The 20,445-nt window shown below is 46.1% G+C and overlaps 1 protein-coding gene across 1 annotated transcript in view; it reads left to right on the forward strand.

Annotated features, from left to right (window-relative positions):
- Phlpp1 (PH domain and leucine rich repeat protein phosphatase 1) overlaps positions 1-15,197 on the forward strand; it is a 183,309-nt gene extending 168,112 nt beyond the window's left edge. Inside the window, 4 exon segments of the mRNA XM_048363595.1 lie at positions 3,374-3,478; positions 7,870-8,064; positions 10,564-10,792; positions 13,067-15,197. Coding sequence (XP_048219552.1) covers positions 3,374-3,478; positions 7,870-8,064; positions 10,564-10,792; positions 13,067-14,224 — 1,687 coding nt within the window. The 3' untranslated portion in view covers positions 14,225-15,197.
- Positions 15,198-20,445: the final 5,248 nt, after the last annotated feature.

Below are 20,445 nucleotides of genomic sequence, written 5' to 3' on the forward strand. Positions count from 1 at the left end.
TTTGGTATACAGTGTAGGAAGCCTGCTAAGCAGAGTATCCTCAAGAAGACATGGAGGCCTAGCTTCTTGCCACAGTGTATCATTATGTGAAACTGTGGCCTCATGCCCTCCGCCTGGCCAGTTACCTGATAAGAATAAGAGAAGACTCAACCTACACAATCCTTCCCGGCCCCCACCTCCCAAGAAGTATCTTTTCTTGAAAAAGTACTTCTCAAGACTGAGTAGATCAGTCATCAAGATATATTTCTATCTTGAGAACTTTTTGTAAATATGATAGAATTATTTTGAGTTATTATGGGGGGGGGGTGTTTGTTTTTTGCCAGTCCTAGGGCTTGGACTCAGGGCCTGGGCACTGTCCCTGAGATTCTTTTGCTCAAGGCTGGCACTCTGCCACTTGAGCCACAGCACCACTTCTGGCCTTCTCTGTTTATGTGGAACTGAGGAATTGAAATGGGGGCTTCATGCATGCTAGGCAAGCACTCTACCACTAAGCCACATTTCCAACCCCCAAATTATTATGTTTAAGAATTGTGTCAAGTTGTTAATGAATGAAACTAGCTATTTAGAGAAAAGATGTATCCCTCAAAAGGCTGAATTAAGTTATATCTATAAAATAAAATCATCTGAATATGCTCACAAGCTAGAAATGGTTATTTTAGATGAAAAAGAAAGGGAGACAGTATCAAGAAATCAGCATATACAGATTAGTTTGGACATCATGTTCTATATATACATAGATTTTACACATAACCTTTTATTAAATGTACCAAGAGTAAATCTAAGCCAAGCACCAGTGATTCATGCCTGTAATATTAGCTTCTCAAGAGGCTGAGATTTGCAGGATTAAACCTAGCCCAGGAAGAAAGGTCTGTGAGACTCTTATCTCCAGTAAACAGGAGGGCTAGGAGGATTGCCGTAAGTGGTGAAGCACCAGTTGTGAGCGAGCAAGCCAAGCCAAGGGAGTGTGCCTTTATTACACATTGTACAAGAGCTGGGTGGGTACATACGGGAACTCATCTGTGCCTCATTTGAAGATGCGCAGGCGTCACACCGCAGCGCCCCTCAGATTGCTGCTTGCCACTTGCCATTCAGCTAGACCAGAGAAATTCTTTCTGCTTTACTAGAAAGAATCAGTGAGTGGGGCAGAGGCACTAAGGATTATTTTTCCTTTTATGATCAGGCTAGGAAACAAAATTATTTCTCTGAAGACTCTGTGATCTGTAAAAAGTGCCAGAGTACTTAGAAATTAGCCTTTAACAAAGGCCCCCTCCCCTCCCCTTTTGTGAGCCTGGGATTTGAATTGTGTATGCTCAGCCTGCTTGGCTGGTACTCTACCACTTGAGCCACTCTAGTAGTAGAGTCTAGGCCTAGGCTATGATCTTCCTATTTGTGCTTCCTGGAATGACAGGCACATGATACCATAACTAGTCTATAACTTGAGATGACAGGCATCTGGCATTGTACCCAACCATTGGTTAAGATGGCTTCTTCCTGGAAGTTCTGTGCCTAGGTTACCTTCAGTTGTGATCCCCTCATCTACCAAATAGGTTTACAGCCATGAGAGCCACCGTATCCAAATAACAGATAAATGGCTTTTAAGAAATCCTTGCATTGCCTACCACTTTAGATCGATAAAATGTAACACTGGGGGCTGGGAATGTGGCTTAGGGGTAGAGTGTTTGCCTAGCATGTATGAAGCCTTGGGTTCAGTTCCTCAGTACCACATAAACAGAAAAAGCCGGAGGTGATGCTGTGTCTCAAGAGGTAGAGTGCTAGCCTTAAGCAAAAAGAAGCCAGGGACAGTGCTCAGGCCCTGAGTCCCAAGTCCCAGAACTGGCAAAAACAAACAAACAAACAAAGTAACACTGGCGCATACAGAGATCAAATAGTTGACTGTCATTTTTTACTGCTTCTCTTTTATTGATATTATTGAAAACTTTGAAAAGAGGATTTGTAGGCCTTCATAATATAAAATGATTTGAGGATTCTGTGTTGGAACTATCTATGATTTGTATGTTTTTCAACTTTTACTATAGAGGTGAGTGTTTGCTAATTATTGAAAGTAGAATATTTTCTTTTGCAAAATATTTTTAAATTTTAGAGAAATTGCCACCAGTGTTTGTGTAGTGAAACTGAATGGCAGTTAAATATTGATATTCATCTTACGAGTATTAATTAGTGCCTAGAAAGAGTATTCTAGATATTTGTATAGAGTATTTGTTAGACTTAGGAGTTAAATGAGTACTGGGAACAGAAAATATAAATGGTGGTGGGGTTGGTTGGCAAAAGTCTTTATGTGTTTAAGTTGTCAAGAAATGCTTTAAGGAGGGCACCAGTGGCTCACACTTGTAATAAGTATCTGCTCAGGAGGTTAAGGTCTGAGGATCTCAGTTTGAAGCCAGCCTAGGTAGACAAATACGAAACTCTCATCTCCAGTTAACCAGCAGAAAGCCACAAGTGGAGGAGTGACTCAAATGGTAGTGTGCCAGCGTTAAGCATCAGAGGCTGAGAGAGAACTTAAGGCCCAGAGTTCAAGCCCCAAGACCAGCACACGTGCCCGTACACACCATTCCACACCTATCACACATGAAGAGATGCTAGATGTATTTTTTTCTCTTGTTTAAATAGTATGAGGGGAAACTCAGTGACAGTTTGCGAGAGATGAGCAGGACTCACTTTCCCATGTATCTAGTCTTCCTACAGACATGTCTCACAACTGTCATTACTTCCTCTTTGGTGGGACTAGAGGCTGCTTTTTAAAGAAATTCCATTGGAGAGTTTATTCTTATTTGTAAACAATAGTATCTCTGTTTTGGTCCTATTGGATCAACTTAAAAGCTTAGGTGAGAACTTAAATCTCCTCGTTTAAATAGATGCAGTGAATGTGTAACTTATTAAAGTTACCCACATTTGCTTTTTAGTCTGTATACACGTAGTAATACGGGGCAGTATTAACGTAAGTGGCTTACTCAAGTAAGGAAAGAACTTGATGATTCAGGTCCTCAATAATGTTTGTTAAGTCTTTGAAAGGATAATACGGGCAGAAGTTGGATGAGAAGATGATATACCAACCTCATACTTCATTTCTTTTTCTCATGCCAAAGTTGAAAGCTGTCTTTTTCATTCTCAAGACAGTGTAGAAGATATGACAATCTCTAATTGCTGCCCAGGAATTCTAATTTTCATATTATGGATTCATTATCAGTAGAGTAAGTGGTTCTTGTTGCTGATAAATATTTCAGACATCGTAAACACAAAAGAGAAATTACAAGTACAGACCGCCTCGTAGATGTTTTTTATTACTCAGGTAAAGGGAGCAGTTCACACTTGTTTGACGTTTTAATGATTCTTCTTTCCTTTTTTCTCTTGTTAGTAACATCCGCTGCTTCAAGATCGATCAGCCTTCAGCAGTTGATGCATCTGGAGCCCCAGCGGTGTGGAGCCATGGTTACACTGAAGCTTCTGGAGTGAAAAACAAGTAAGTTGGATGAAACTTAGGAGCAAAAGCTGTTCCCTTCATTTAGTGTAGGGTTCAAAGAAACCTGGGGCTTTTGCACACACTTTTCTCCTGTAAACTTTCTCTGAATGTGTTTCTCCAAAGGGAGGCTCCCTCCTGACATCTGTTTGAACACTAAGCTAAGGCAGTGCTTGGTATCACATACTCCCCTTTTGTGAGAGAGGTTGCTAAGATACGGTGTAACTGACACACTATATCTATGTAAGACTCCAGTGTTTGGAAAAGGCATAAGTATTGAAATGCATCCCTGCTCCTTTGAAAAGACCCTTTATCTTACTCTGAAACTTGTTTACCAAGCAGAACAGGGATAGCATTAAGGGAGAAATGGCTTCGATTGTTCATATTTAAGATAATTTACATTGGTGATCTGGGCACTATTCCTACGATCCAAATTAGGTTGGCAACTCCCTGTAATGTCATCCATTCATCCTGCTGCCAAGTTGTCACAGAGTTCTCTTCCTTAATTTCTTTTCACTCATACTTGCTCCAACCAACCCTCTCTTTTATAAAAACATTGATTTTTTCCCCCTAAGAACTGCAATCAAACTTACCAGCATGCTTACATAATATGAGGATATGCTAATAGGTAATACCAGGAAAGTAAAGAATCCAGCCATAGTCATAATTCTACTAGCTAAGGTATAACAGCACCATATTGAGAGTAGAGGATAACGGAAAGTGGAGGAGACCCAATAATAGCTCACACAAGCGATCAGTCGTAGGTGTACATTAGAACCAGTTGAGTAAGGAACTTTAAAATAAAAATTCCCAACTGGGTATGGTGGTGTACACCTATAATTCCAGGATTAGGCCAGCTTGTGGAACTTAGTGAGACCCTGATTTAAAAAAAATATATATAGGGCTGGGGATATAGCCTAGTGGCAAGAGTGCCTGCCTCGGATACACGAGGCCCTAGGTTCGATTCCCCAGCACCACATATACAGAAAATGGCCAGAAGCGGCGCTGTGGCTCAAGTGGCAGAGTGCTAGCCTTGAGCGGGAAGAAGCCAGGGGACAGTGCTCAGGCCCTGAGTCCAAGGCCCAGGACTGGCCAAAAAAAAAATAAAAATAAAAAAATATATATATATGCATACACATATAAACACACATATATAAATATGTCATATAATATATATAATATAATGTTATTTTATATAAATCATATACTAGCTACATACAGTATAACATATATATGAAATATAAGCATGAAGCTATTATTCAGCCTAGACTCATTGAATCTGAAGGTTTTAAAATCCCAAGTAAGTGATTCTAAACTGTCTCGGATTGAGAATTGCTGACTAGCTGGTCCCTCGTAGAATGTAAGAGGTGGCATTATTGCTGCTGTGTTGACTGCTTTTCCTTGGGACAGGAAGTAGCATTTGCTGTAGTTTTGGATCTGGCACACTGATCCCTCCCACTTTCCCTACAGGGTGATTTGCCTCCTGCTTCTTAGAGGAAAGACAGTCCACATCTCAGTCTCTGTTCCCCTTGCTCAGCAAAGGCAGAATAGCTGGCTGGACTCCGCTCCTCCATGGTTCTAGCTATTGCCTCATTAGCATGTTCATTGTACTGCATGCTGTTGGGTTAGCTATGTATTCTTTACAGTGCTCAAATTTCCTTTCTAGAGGAAATGATCCTTTTTAAAGGATCAGGTGTCTTATAAATCTCTATTTTTCCAATTTCAAAACACTGATGTGAAATATAAGTCTTTTTAAAATATCTGGATATTAAACTGTATTACCCACTTGCTCCTATGGATTGAGCAAGTAATCAGTTAGGTCTGTTTTTTTCTGCATAATTCCTCTTCCACAATTTCTTTTTTTAATTGAAGTATGACCTAAATCCAGAGAAGTATTTTAAGTAGTAAGTGTGTAGCCCTGTGTTTTGTCCTGAAGCAAGCATAGATGCAGGCTGCCACCTGCTCAGGGAAATACAAACTGAATAGCACCCTAAAATCGTAGCCACCTTTGTCCTTGCTTTCTTTCCTCTGGCTTCTTTTATTTTGCCAGTTTGGGAAGTTTTTGTATTTTACGTGAGCTGCTTATTTCTCTTTTCCTTCTCATCCATTCTATATGTGTGTGGGAGAGAGGGAAGATTTCCTTTTGGGAAATCCTTGCTTAGGGGCTGGGAATGTGGCTTAGCGGTGGAATGCTTGCCTAGCATCCACAAAGCCCTGGGTTCGAGTCTTCAGCACCACAGAAACAGAAAAATCCAGAAGTGGCGCTGTGGCTCAAGTGGTAGAGTGCTAGCCTTGAGCAAAAAGAAGCCAGGGACAGTGCTCAGGTCCTGAGTCCAAGCCCCAGGACTGGAAAAAAAAATAGAAAATAAAAAATCCTTGCATAGGGATTAAGTTCTCACAGCTTACCTCCAAGTAGTATTGTAGCCTGTCACATATAAGCATCTTACAAATATTACTACTACTTCTGTGTGTGTCTTTGTGCTATTCTTGTTTTTCTTGGGCTTCTATTGTAGGGTTTTTGCTTTGGTGTGTCATTTTCTAAAACAGTGTTTCTTAACTTCAGTGCCATTGAGATTTGGGGGCAGACTGTAGGGTGTGTCGCAGCGTGCCTGGCCTCTACTCAGCAGGTGTGGTAGTGTCCCCCATCCCTGGGGAGGCGTGTGGTGGTGAGATGTCTCCACCCCGCTGCCATTTGCGATGATAGCATTTGTAGAAGTCCAGATTGCCACCTATGAAAGTGCTTTCCTTTCACCGTCACTTTTCAATGTTTACCGGTTTAGAAATCTTTGTTGGCCTCTAGTTTTTGTTTGTTTGTTTGTTTTCCCCTTGAGTCAGTTCTTGAAATATGTGGCTCCTGTCTTTGGTGTTCCTTGAGAAGTGTGCAGTCATTCCTGACTTTCTGCCCCGTCTACCCTCTACCTTCCTTCTTAGGTTTGAGCAATTTGATTGTGGCGTGCCTTAGTCTGCTTTATTCATGCTGCTCTTGTTGGCAGTTTATTGGACTTACCTGTAGTTTTATAATTGTCATCCAGTTTCAAATGTGTGTCATAAATACTTGGTTTTTTCCTGCCCTTTTTCCAAGACTTATCTTTCAGGGCATTGACATTTGCCCTCCACTCACCAATGCCTTTTTGTTGTAGTTTTCTCCTCCATTTTTTTCCTCTCTGTAGGTTTTGGGGTATATTTTTTTACTTGTTTGTCTGGTTGCTTTTGATTTCCAGAGATAGGGCCATGCTGTGTAGCCCAGGCTGATCATGAGCTCGTAGCCTGTGCTGGGATGCCAGGCGAGTGCCACCATGCCCAGCTTCTCTGCTTCGTTTTGAAGTGTCTGGGACACAATTAAATTCCTTTCTCGCTTTGATTCTTTGAAGCTGCAGTAGAGGAGACTCTTGACTTCCAGTGCTCAGTAGCTGAAGTAGCTCTTCTCCAGCGCTTTGCAGGGCAGCCCTCAGCTACCAGCAAGGCACTCCCGGTCTCACACAGAGCTCTTCTTGATGCAATCTGGGGGTTTCCTCCCCAGGAGTAAGCACAGCAGGCACCAGGTTAGGTCCAATTTCTTTCTGAAAGGTCTGGTATGTGTTTTGCTTCCTCTTGAAATTATTAAAAACGTTTCATGTAGTTTTACGTTTCATGTTTCCTACTTTTTTCCCCCTTTGGTCAGTTATGGGGCTTGAACTTGAGACCTAGGCACTGTCCTTGAGCTCTTCTGCTCAAGGCTAGCACTCTACCACTTTGAGCCAGTGTCACTTCCAGTTTTCTGGTGGTTAATTGGAGATCAGAGCCTTAGGGACTTTTCCTGCCCAGGCTAGCTTTGAACCACAATCCTCAGATCTCAGCTTTCGGTGTAGCTAGGATGACAGTTGTGAACTACCAGCACCTGGCTCCTAATTTTTTCTGATGTTGTCACTGTTTTGGTCAGATGTGCAGATTCTCCTGAATAGCCATTCACTGACTGCATGAATAAAATCAGGTGACAGTGATGAAGATGCACTTACTTGTAATCTGATTTGTTGAATTGAAGCTCTTTCGTATAACCATTTAAAATAAAACCACCCATATCTGACTGGGGTTTGGCTCATGTAGTAGATGAAGACCTGAGTTCAAACCCTGGTACCAGTAACAGCAACAACAACAAAATCAGGAGAGAAAAGTGGGGCAAGGTGTTAGGCGTAATGCATGTTAGTGTTGTTACACATACTGAATCATATTGTAATGAATGTTAACTGTTCTCTGTGTGTAGAAATTGCTTAGTACAAGTTGCCTAGTCTCAGTTTACCTATTACTCGTGTCTGGAGTCATGAAGAAAGAATCACTGGGACTTTAGAAAATAGTGTTGAGTTGGTTATGGGGAAGTAGTAAAGATGAGCACACTTAGCACAGTTCTTCCTTTTCAGGTTGTGTGTTGCAGCCCTGTCTGTGAATAACTTCCGCGACAACCGAGAGGCCCTGTATGGTGTATTTGATGGAGATCGGAATGTGGAGGTACCCTATCTTCTCCAGTGTACTATGAGTGACATTTTGGCTGAAGAGTTGCAGAAAACCAAAAATGAGGAAGAATACATGGTCAACACATTCATAGTAATGCAAAGGTAAAACATGAAGTTCCTGCCATGTGTTTTCTTATCCGTGTGTGTGTGTGTGTGTGTGTGTGTGTGTGTGTGTGTGTGTGTGTGTGGTATGTGGTGTGTGTATGTACTTGTACCAGTGCTGGAGCTTGAACTCAGGGCCTAGTGCTCTCATGCACTAGGTTAATTGGAGATAAGAGTCTTAGACTTTTCTGCAACAGCTGTCTTCAAACCACTCCTCCGATCGCAGCCTTTTGAGTAGCTAGGATTATAGGCTTGAGTCATCAGGTGCGTGCCTTGTAAAAATCTTTGTGGAATTACTCAGATTTGTGCAAGTGGTCACATAGTAGTTTAGTCTACAACATTCTTATATGTTTGCTCCCCCCTTATTCAGTGTTCAAGACAACCTCACTAGCAGACTCTTAGGCACCTGCCTGGCACCCACAGCAGAGCTTCACTTACTGCAGGAATTAGGGAGTGTCATTTGGGATTATTTGATGTTTGTTACTAGCACTTCAGTGAAAGAAGTTGTGCTCATCCTTTTGCCACCCTAAGGGCTTTGTGAACTAAAGGAATCGGCCTGCATATAAAGACCGTCCTACAGACTCTTGCTTTAAGGGGCCCAGAGTGATGAATGACCTTGTGCTCCAAGGTCATGATAGCAGTGACAATCTGCTCATCCTCTCTCAGATAATATGCCAGAGAAAGTGGCTTTGTAACCAGGGTACCAAGGGTCTGCTTCCCAGTGCTGTGCTCTGCAGCTTTCAGAACCATGCCTGCCTGTACAGGGCGTCTTGGGGGAGCCCTGGCCACCAGCCTGACCTCTCTATCAGGGGGCACGAATCATTACAGCTGAACAATTGTAACTAATATAGTGAGGTTTTCCTATGTATAATCATTGTTGTAAACACCTTACAGTTCATCAGTTTTCCCAGTGAGGCAAGTATTGTTACTGTCATTTTTTGGATGAGACAGAAGTCAAGCAAAGTGCCCTTGGAGCTAGTAAGTAGTGCAACAGGGTTTTTCCTTGAGCACTACAACTCCAGATGCTGTTCTAGTGCTGGGCACATTGTAGTCACCACCTTGTCCTAGAGAAAAATGAATGCCACATGCACGCACACACACACACACACACACACACACACACAATTTGTATTCACACACCACCCCCTCCCAAGAGGTCTACTTTTTATCCTCAAGCAATGGGTAAGAATTACAAACTGAAGGCTGGACACCCATGGCTCATACCTACTCAGGAGACTCACAATCACTGAAGCCAGCCAGAGAAGAAAGGTCTATGAGACTCCATCTCTAAAAAGAACCAGCAAAAAAAAGCTGGGCTTGTGGTGGTTCAGGTGGTAGAGCACTAGCCATAGTAAGTTTGAGGTCCTGAGATCTAACCTAGTACCACCAAAGAAAGAAAGGAAGGGAGAGAGGGAGGACAGGACAGGACAGGGAAGGAGAATAGAGGAGAGGGGAGGGGAGGGGTAGGAAGAGGAAAGGAGAGGAGAGGAAAAGGAAAGGAAAGGAAAAAGGAAGGAAAGAGGAAGGATTAAAGTCTGAGCACTCCAAATTCCTCTGATTAGTTGCTTATATATACTCTTCACAAATCTTTGTGCTTTTGAAAGAAAGTAGTACTGTCTTAAAGCCAAATCTGGTCATGGATATCTAGAAATTCAAGTTTGGAGACCCAAATTATAGGCCCATCTCCAGGGTCATTGGCATACCTTTTACCTTCTCTGTTAATAAGGTACAGGATCACGATGAGCACTTTGGTCATTAGGGGGTCTACATGTTCCTTGTGCCTGGTTTCCGTTGTTGCTCTTGCCACTTGCTTAACTTAGAAGCTGATAGGAGCTGACAGTGCTCCAGGGTATCCCTGCCCTTGTGAAACAGGGAGGCTGTTTTTATAACTGCCTCCTTCCTGTACCACTCAAACAGCTGGGGCCTGGGGAAAATGGTCATTTCTCTTAGATTGTGGTTGGTAGTCTTTGCTTCTTTTTGGGCAGAAAGAATTTGTAGGTGCTTCAAATAGTAAGGCTATGATAAAATATCATAAATAAAATCATAAGCACCCAATGTTTGATTACCAGAAAATGTTGGCTGTATAGTTCAAGAACAGCACCAGTCTGATCCTTCAGAAGGAGAGAGCAGCCAGGTTATTCTGAGCACCCATTCTGTATTCGCACTTGTTCTGGTTTAAGTGGACCCTTCAGTTTTCCTCTCCTAGGAACAGAGGATTTAGGGAAGTGGATAGAGAAAGAAATGGTAATTTCTTGCTCTCTTTGGAGTGTGTTGCTAGGGCAGCGTGATTAACCTTGGGCAGCAGGCCGGGCACAGCAGAACAAAGGCCCCTTCATTACAGACCTCTTCGTATGGATTTTAGTGAACAAAATGACATTTTCTCCAACACCTCTTAGTGCAGACGTGTGGTGTCAGAAGCCAGGGCCGTCTTCCCATTGAGACACAGAACTGACGCGTGACGGGTTCCTTGAGTTTTCACTCCATCTCTTTAAATTCCAGGAAACTTGGAACTGCTGGGCAGAAACTTGGAGGTGCTGCTGTCCTTTGTCATATCAAGCATGACCCTGTTGACCCAGGAGGGTCCTTTACCTTGACTTCCGCTAATGTGGGCAAGTGCCAAACTGTTCTCTGTAGAAATGGGAAGCCATTGCCTCTGTCTAGATCTTATGTCATGAGCTGTGAAGAAGAACTGAAGAGAATTAAGCAGCACAAGGCCATTGTCACCGAGGTGAGCAGAGAGAGCCGTAGCCAGCTGATGGCAGAAACAAGTTAGCAGACATTTGCTTTCCAAGACGGTTTTTGAAATTGGCTTAAAATTAGTATTTCACAACCATAGTGTTCCACAGTAGATTCCTTGTGTGATGTGTGTAAAAGTATTATACCCTGTAGGATAATGAAACACATATCAGTTGTGGGATGTGTGTAAAGGTATTATAGCTTATAGGATAATTGAACACTTACAAGTTGCCAGGTATAGGAGCGCTTCATGGGCATCATCTCATCCCACAACTACTGGCCCACAGTGTGCTTGTGTAGTTGAGGGCCCTGTTCCTGAAATCCCGGTGCTGGTTTGCATAGCTCTAAGCCCATTTTTTCACCCGTAAGTAGGAATAGTAACCTATCGGTCTCATCCTACAAAGCTACTCTGACTGGGACATTGCGAGTGTCTATGGAACTGTTATTTTGTTTCTTGCTTACTGGTATCATTTAATTGTGTAGTCCACAGGGGGCTCTTTTGTCTATTGGCACATAGTGGATAGAGGGTACAGATATACTGAACATTCTACAGTACACTGAACATTCTACAATACAGGTGACAGCCCCCACCAGTGTTGAAATGTAACAAGATTCATTACCTGTGTAATTTTTGAAAGGGGTTCTAGCAGTTCTTTCTGCTACATTCCCTAATTCACCTGGTTTTATTTGCCTGAAAAATGATACTGGTGTAGAGCAGTGATCTTCATAGATATACATGTGCCCAAAAGAAGTTCTCAGTCTTACTGATGCTTATTAAAATTGTGGGGTAAAAAAAATTCCTAGTCTTCTATTGTTGATAAAATTCACAGAACCATATAGAGTTCACAGACCATTGAAAATGGTCCAGCAGCATAAAAGACTGATTACAGCTAGGCTTTGTAAGAGCCATAAGAAGATACAATACGACTCGATACACTGGGATCCCATGGAAATGTATCTGTGTGTAAATTTAGCCTGTCTATTCTAGGAGCAGAGGGAATGTAAATGGATGGAAGACTCTATGTTAGGAAGCAAAGACAGTCTGATATTATGCAGAATGTATTGCCCTTAAGTGATCATTGTCACATGCCTAACATGATCTGAAGGTTAAGGATTTCGACTGTCTAACTGAATCACAGTTTGTAGATCAGCCTTTCCGTTTGTCCTCTTCCTCACTTGATAATGAGGGGGCTTTGTCTTATTTTGTTTTGTTTTTCATTTCGGTATTTTCAGGCATACCCATAAAACACACATACATACAGTACACAGAACCATTGGTTCTGCTGGGAGAACTCTTTAACGGGTGGCCAAAATAGCAAGGGTAGCTCTTGGCAAATCCTCCCCTTTGGGAGAAATTGCATCCCTAGCAAGAGAGCATTTAAAGTGTGCTACTCTGTTTCACTTATCTTCTAAGACGCCACCTGTACATAAGAGTGGCATCGTGAGATTGTGTGAGGAGTCGGGGAAAGCCACCCTGAGAACAAGCAGACACTTTGCAAAGCCCAAGGCCAGGGGTGGGAGTGGGAATAGTGGGTGTTCCCTGAGATACTTGCCCAACCTAGACATGTACTAAAAATCAGAGCCTTCCATGGAAAGACGTGCTAAAATTAGAAGCACGTAGTAGCATGTCGTGGGCCTGTGAACCTTGAACTTACAGAGAGAATACAGCAGATCATTTTATTGAAAAAAGTCTTTGTTGAAAAATGGTTTGGAACTTTGGCTTCTTGTTTAAGTGGCATAAACCCACCTGAACTAAATCCGGAAGGTTTGCCTTCCCCACTTGTCCTAAGAAATCAAGTTCAAGTAAACCTTAAGAATTAGCACCTCTGCTTTAGCGTCTGCCTCTCCAAATGTGAGAATTGTGACTCAGCTAGTCACGTTTCTTCACCAACTAAGGCCTCTCCGTGTCTGTCCACTGGTGCTCCATCTGCTAGTGGGATGGAAGGAACCCTGACTTGTGTGTCTCGTGGGCTGGCTTCATCCCTGGCAGGAGCTAGGAGCATGCGCCCTGTGTGGGGGTGTGGATGGATAGCTTGCCTCCAGGATCCGTGGGTCTTGCCGCTTAGTCTGCACACACCCCCAGCAAAGTGAATGGCTGAGTACTTTCCACTTGCCGCTGGCCTTCATCCTAAAGACTTGCTGGAGGGAGACCAGGCCCCCACCGCGGGCCCCCAGCACTTCCCTGGGGTCCTGTAGTCAGACACGTTGTGCAGTTGACGGGGTGCTCCATGCTCACTCATCTCTTAGGAAACCTTTCTTCTTCCAGGACGGCAAGGTGAACGGAGTGACGGAATCCACGCGCATCTTGGGCTACACCTTCCTCCACCCCAGTGTGGTCCCTCGCCCCCATGTGCAGTCGGTGCTCCTCACCCCCCAGGATGAGTTCTTCATCCTGGGCAGCAAGGGGCTGTGGGACAGCTTGTCCATCGGGGAGGCCGTGGAGGCCGTGCGCAACGTGCCCGATGCCCGGGCTGCGGCCAAGAAGCTCTGCACCCTCGCCCAGAGCTACGGCTGCCACGACAGCATCAGCGCCGTGGTGGTCCAGCTCAGCGTCACGGAGGACAGCTTCTGCTGCTGCGAGCTCGGGGCCGGCGGCAGCGTGCCCCCGCCCAGCCCGGGCATCTTCCCGCCCTCCGTCAACATGGTGATCAAGGACCGGCCCTCCGACGGGCTGGGCGTGCCGTCCTCCAGCAGCGGCATGGCGTCCGAGATCAGCAGTGAGCTGTCCACCTCGGAGATGAGCAGCGAGGTGGGCTCCACCGCCTCTGACGAACCCCCATCCGGAGCCCTCAATGAGAGCAGCCCCGCCTACCCCAGCGAGCAGCGCTGCATGCTCCACCCCGTCTCCCTGTCCAGCTCTTTCCAGCGCCAGCTGTCCAGCGCCACTTTCTCCAGCGCCTTCTCCGACAATGGCCTGGACAGCGACGACGAAGAGCCCATCGAGGGCGTCTTCAGCAACGGCAGCCGGGTGGAGGTGGAGGTGGACATCCACTGCGGCCGGGCCAAGGAGAAGGAGAGACCGCAGCCCCTGCTCCACGTGCCAGCCGAGGCCAGCGACGAGGGCATCGTCATCAGTGCCAACGAGGACGAGCCGGCTCTGCCCAGGAAGGCGGACTTCTCCGCCGTGGGGACCATCGGGCGCCGCAGGGCAAATGGCTCTGTGGCCCCCCAGGAAAGGAGCCACAACGTGATAGAGGTTGCCACCGATGCCCCGCTCCGAAAGCCCGGAGGCTATTTTGCTGCCCCGGCTCAGCCCGACCCTGATGATCAGTTTATCATCCCCCCAGAGCTAGAAGAGGAAGTCAAGGAGATCATGAAACACCACCAAGAGCAGCAGCAGCCGCCGCCGCCGCAGCCCCAGCCGCCGCCGCCACGGCCGTTCCACCTGGACCAGCTGCCGGACTCGTACGACACGCCGCTATGACCCCGCGCAGCACTGCTCTGTAACAATAAACTAACCCAGAAAGACCGAGCAGTCTCCTAGGTCCCGTTAACCAGGGCTTCTACTCCAGGGCCGCCCAGACACTGCCCCACTCTCTGCAGCTAATCTCTAGGCTCTTTCTGTTGGTTATTTTTTTTAAAAAGAAATAATTACCACTTTTCTTCTAGTGATGCTTTATGAATATGATTTAAATTTGTTAACTTTTTTTCCCTAACATATCAGATGTGTAAAGACAAAGAACAAAAGGTTTAATATATTACAGAGAAACAGTTAATGATAATGTAATATTTTTTAAAATGGCTTTTCGTTGTCTTGTTTGTTTGGAAGGCAGGGCAGCTTGCCTTTGCTAAATGATTTAATAATATTGTGATACTGTATTTCTTGGCGGGGGGGGCTTTTTTTTTTTTGTCTTGAAAATGATAGACATTTGTAGAATATGGAGACTAACTCCTAGGAGTTGCTTTACTCTGTCAGGTGACTTAAGTCACTGGGACTCACTAATTTTCTCTGAGAGAACAGTTGATTGAGAAATTTCTATTGTAAATAGCTCCGTGTTATATAGTGATGCTTCAGATGTTTTGTAGTCTTGGTGTAAGGACACAGCCTAAATTACTGACTTCTCTTCTCCCCCCTCTGGGGAGCCCTCCCTGCCCTGTCCGCACACCTAGCTCACCTTCAGCCGAGGCTTTGGCAAGCTCATTTTTTGTTCCGATAAGACAAGGCAGCTCTGAGGCCACCAGGCCGGGTCCTGCCCGGGCCTGGAACCTGTTTGCTTCCTCCCCGAGCCGCACCGCTTGACCTTTGCAGACACGTTTTAATTGTGTTCCTTACTGCGGCCACAATCAGCATGACTGTTTAGAGACCATAGACCATTTACATACCCAGAGTCCTATTAAAGCAGAATGCACAAATGGACATGTCATCATTTTTGTTATAATAAACATGAAATTTACAAGTATTGGATCCATCTGCTTTTGTCCCAGCAACCAGGGATGTGCTGCTGCAGGTGCTCCCACCAGCTTGGGTTTGCAGCAGATAGATGCAGCTTTGGGGTCTCGCAGACGTTTACTGGCTTGGGGTTTTTGTGGCTGTTGTTGTTGTTTTAAGGGAAATATATCTAGCCAGCTGCAATGAACAGGTATTGACATCAACGTGCCAAGGGCACTCGTGTGCCCACCAGGGCAGCCTCAGGACCAGCAAGGCTGGAGACTTGCTTCCTGGTTTCTGTGGCCAAAAGGAGAAACTGAGCAGGAAACTGAAGCAGCAGTGTCCCAGAGTCCCCTGAAGTGTTGTCCACTGTGAAGACCAAAGTAAGACTTTCCCTTTGGGAACGTGGGGTACTTAGGACATAGAGATGAACAGACGATTCTATGGAGCACATGCTGAGTAACCAAGGAATAAACATACTGATGTCTCTGTGCTCCATTTACTTTCTGAGGAGGAGTTTTTTGTTGGTGTTCACCAAGATAGCATCTTATAGTCACTGTGGAACTGCCTATAAGATAGTGAAGCGGCTGAGCCTCAGAGGATTGAGGTTTGAAGCCAGCCTGGATAGAAAAGCTCACTAGATTCCACCTCCAGCAAAAGACAGGGCTGGGAGTGGCCATGGTTTCTGTGGGGGAAACGCTGTGTTTCTCCCCCCTTGCTATACTTTTTGCTTCCTGCAGGGAAATCTGTATAATTAAAGAAGGGCTCACGGCGAGGAAGAGGAAGAGGTCAGAACAGAAAGAAGCTTAGGCCCTCTTGTGAGGCTTACAGAATAGAAGATCCTGATTGAGCAGGTCTACAAACCGATCCGTGTTGGATTTGCCACTGGCTGCCCTTTGTGTGCGCCTTGAACCCTCCCTGGTTTGGGCGAGGGGTTCCAGAGCCCCTCCCTGTCTGATTTCTCAGTTGCTTTTGTCATAGCACCACCTGCTGGTGAAGCTTCCTCCTCTCCTTCCAAAGAAACAAAACTTGCTTACTGTTTTCCTAGGATAGGAAGCAATGGGAAAGACACTGTTAGATGAGACCGTATTACATTACATCAGACAGTATCAAGTTACAGTAGTGCATATGTGTGTTTGGGGTTTTTGTTTTTGTCTCGCTTTATAAGGTGGTACATTTAAACCAAGAGCTAGTGGCTCACACCTGTAATCCTAGTTACTCAGTAAGCTGCAATCTAAGGATCAAGGTTTGAAGCTAGTTTGCGCAGGAAAGTCCATAAGATCTTTATCTCCAATTACCTACCAAAAGGCCGAAATGGAGCTGTGGTTCAAGGAGTAGAACATCAGCCTTGAGGAAAAAAAGCTAAGGGATAGTGCCCTGGCCCTGAAGTCAAGCCCAGAATCAGCACTAATTATAACAAGAAGAAGAGGAGGATGAGGAGGAAAAGTATTACTGACTACTGATTCTTGAATAGTACTGTTTCCCATGGGGAAGTAATAGAGAAATATGAACCAGAAATGTAAGAGATTTTTATCTCCGATACCCATCCATTTCCCATCTCCTTTGTCCCCAGAATAAAAAAAAAAAGTAAAAGCATGTTATACACCTTGAAACTTGGCATTGCCTAATAGGTAAAAAAGGAATCATTACTATTTAATTACATGTGATCCTAGCCAGGTGCCAGTGGCTCATGCCTGTAATCCTAGCTACGCAAGAAAGTGAGATCTTAGGATAGAACCCAGGTTCAAAGCCAGCCTAGGCAGGAAAATCCAAGAGATTATCATCTCCAATGAATCACCAAAAGGCCAGGTGTGCCTCAAGTAGTAGAATGGTAGCCGTGAGCAGAATAAGCTAATGAGCAGTGCCCAGGTCCTGAGTTCCAGCCCTAGTATGGTACAAAGAAATAAAATAGGAAACGTAACTACTCGTAAGCCCCATGTGATTCACCCGCACGCCCACTTCCAGATCATTCCTTCCCCTTTCCCTCACCTACCACAGGATCTCCCAACTTTGCACAAGTGACCTCTTAGTCCAGATCATTCTCCATGATGGTGGGTGTCCTGTGCCTTGAAGAATATTTAGAATCATCGCTGGTCCCTCACCACTAGCTGCCGGTAGCATCCTTCCACACGTCACCAAAGTGTCTCCACGCATTGCCAAAAAACGCTCAGGGCCAAGTCACTCCTGGTCGACAGCCACCAACCAGTCTCCCTGGCTCGCGTCCCGTTGAACAACCCAAGCGCCTTTCAGACCCGTGTGTCTGCGCTCCCCTCCCTCCCTCAGGATGAACCCCCAGATCAGAGTGTGCTGTTTCAACCTTAGCCTGGGGGGGGGTGGGATTCCCAGGGGAGTGACCCCACAGGCCCAGTCTTCCCACTGAGCAGTTAGTCTGCTGTGCAGAGGGGGTCACTTCTGGGACCGCCCCAGGGCAAGTGTGGAGAGCCAAGAAGAGTCTGGTTTTAGGGAGGTCACTGACAAGGGAACCCGGAAGTGTTACTTCCAGTCAGGAAACTGATCCGGAAGGAGGAAGGCACCCTGCCATCTCCCAGTGTGTGTGTGTGTGAGGGGGTCCTTCCTTTTAGGGGTGGCCCTGCACCACGGTGACCTCACAGACTTCCCACCCTCCTTCCCGTGACACAGCGCTGTATGGTCTCCAGCCCAAAGCAGACTCCAGAACCTTCTCCACGTCAAACTCCAGGCCATTTCTGTCTCCTTCCCACCCCCTGCGCAGGCTGAGCCGGTGAGTCACTTTCCTCCTCGTCTCCTCCTCTCTGGCTCTTGGCAGGTTTCCCTTTGGGAAGAAAATCCTGTGAAAGATTCATATTAACTACAAGGGATCCGGTTTTCCACTCTCTTTAACCTCTCCGTTTTTCAGTCTCCATGGACTTGGCTCTTTACAACCACAATACATTATAATTAAATATTAGGAGCAAGAGAAACGGCCATGTTGGCAGAACTTAGGTCAACGCTGGAAGTCTGTCACCTGAGAGCACATGGCGTTATGATTTCCTTATAGTGCAGTGGCTCAGCGTCCGCCAGCCGACTGGAACTCCATACCTAGGGCATCTTGTGATTTTAGTCCTCCAGGGGAGCGAGCAAGAACCTGTAGTTCCCACTGTCACAGCACCTGGGAAATCTAGATTCTTTGGACTCATGAGAAGTTGTGTGTGTGTGTGTGTGTGTGTGTGTGTGTGTATGCCAGTACTGGAGCTTGAAGTCAGAACCTCCAGCTCTTGCTTGGCTTTTGTGCTCACGCCTCATGCCCTTATCATTTGAGCCATCGTTCCACTTCCAGCATCTTGCTGGTTAACTGGAGCTAAGAATCCTGTCTACTTTCCCGCTTGGCCTGCCTCCAAATGCTGATCCCGAGTAGCTTGAATGTCAGGCGTGAGCCGCAGGTGCTTGGCCAGAATTGCTGGTTGTGTTGGCTGTGATGAGCTCGTGTCAGGGGTTGCTCCGACCTCAGTCCTCTTCCACCCAATGCTAATGAAGTAAATTGCAAAAGCCACTGAAGAATTACTGTTTGAAGGAATATTCCAGATATTTCACCAAAGGCTCACTGAATTAGGACATACACCACATACCCACAGAGACAATGCCCTGGCGAGGACTCGGTTCTAGTAATTTAGTTATTTTGGTCAAATAAGAATATACTAGCTTACCGGGTCCTAACAATTACCAGGAGGCTTTTTGTCTCCAGAGGCTCCACTTCGGATATGCTTTTTAGGGGACCAAACCCCACTTTCAGTGCACGGATGTAGAAAACCATTTGGCTGAAGCAAAGGGAGCGCGCGTGTATAGACGGAACAGTCTTCCGCTTGGTGCCATAGAGCACTCCCTGCCTCAGAAGACGAACAACCACCATTCCCCTTCGCAGGTATTTCCTGTGCTCACCTCCCCGCCTCATCTTCACTACCCACGTGTGCACCTCTCTCTGGACCAAGCCATTGGCGGTGCAGAATTGGCAGCGGCCATGAGAGTGGATTGGGCTGTTGGCGTGTGACGGCATCTCGGGGTCCTGCATGCCTTGGCTGAGGAGGCCAGCTGCGGAAAGGGCGATGGTGGGCACACTCACCTCTGGCCTTGATCTCCTAGAGCCACCCTTAGAAAGCACCACAAGCATGCGGCTTCCCAGAATTCCTTCTCTCTTCCAGATTCTGGAAATGCCCATAGCAAGTGTCACAAAGCGTGCTTCCTGACCGTGGCTCCTCGCAGTGGCCGTGAGGCAGTTCTCTTCCCTCCTCCCGGTGTCTGGGGGCTGTGGCAACCTTAGGATTCCTCGGCTCATAAGGCCTCGCGCCCATCTCCGTCCCACGGCCTTGGTTCCCGCGTGGCTGTGGCTCTGCCCAGACTTCCTTATTAGGCCACGATGGCTTCAGAACCTAACCCAGTAGGGCCATGCCTTCGCTTGATGGTGTCCTCAACAGCCCCGTGCCCACTGGAAGTCACATTCCCAGGCTCTTGAGTGGACATGAACTTTGGGGGGACACTACTCAACCCAGCCTATCTTCTCAAAACTAATAAACAGTAAAGAAAGAGACTTCAGTTGTGAGAAGAAAAGGTCTCTACTTAGAAATGACAATGCTGGACTCGGAACAGCGCTGTGGGCTGCCTGGCGGGCGACAGTACACCTCGAGGGACCAACGGCTCCGAGCCATCATTGTCTGGTGAGTTCTTTGCTCAGTAGCAGGTTGAAGACCCTCAGACCCTTGGCTCTACCTTTAACCCTGTCTGCATGCGCCAGGCGCGTGCGCACATTGCCTGTTGTGGGGCCCTTGGAGGACAGTGTTAGTCATCAATCCAAGTACCTCCTGTGTTTGGAATGTCTCAGCTGTGGGGGGCTCTGGCTCCTACCTATCTTTTCATTATGCCTGGCTCCCTCTTCTAACCTTTACCCCAAGGTGACCTCATCTGTTTAAACAGCAAGCACCCTGTTTCCGAAGGAGGCCCTTCTTTCTCTCTGAGGCCGTGGGAATCGGGACTCTGACCTAGTCGTTTGATGGGAGACAGCACAACCCATACCACGGCCTTTCCAAGGCCCTACCCTAACAAGACCTGACTGTCCTCCCAACATGACCTCAGGAAACCCAAGGGAACTAAGAGGGGGTGATCCTGTGGGGACCCCTTCTGGGCAGTGGAGGTGGGATTCTTGAGTTCCTCAGTTATGTTTTAAGGGCTCATTTTTTTTTTAATTTTTTTTTTTGGCCAGTCCTGGGCCTTGGACTCAGGGCCTGAGCACTGTCCCTGGCTTCTTCCCGCTCAAGGCTAGCACTCTG

The sequence above is a fragment of the Perognathus longimembris genome, chromosome 15 (assembly GCF_023159225.1).
Source record: "Perognathus longimembris pacificus isolate PPM17 chromosome 15, ASM2315922v1, whole genome shotgun sequence".
Taxonomy (NCBI): Eukaryota; Metazoa; Chordata; class Mammalia; order Rodentia; family Heteromyidae; genus Perognathus; species Perognathus longimembris.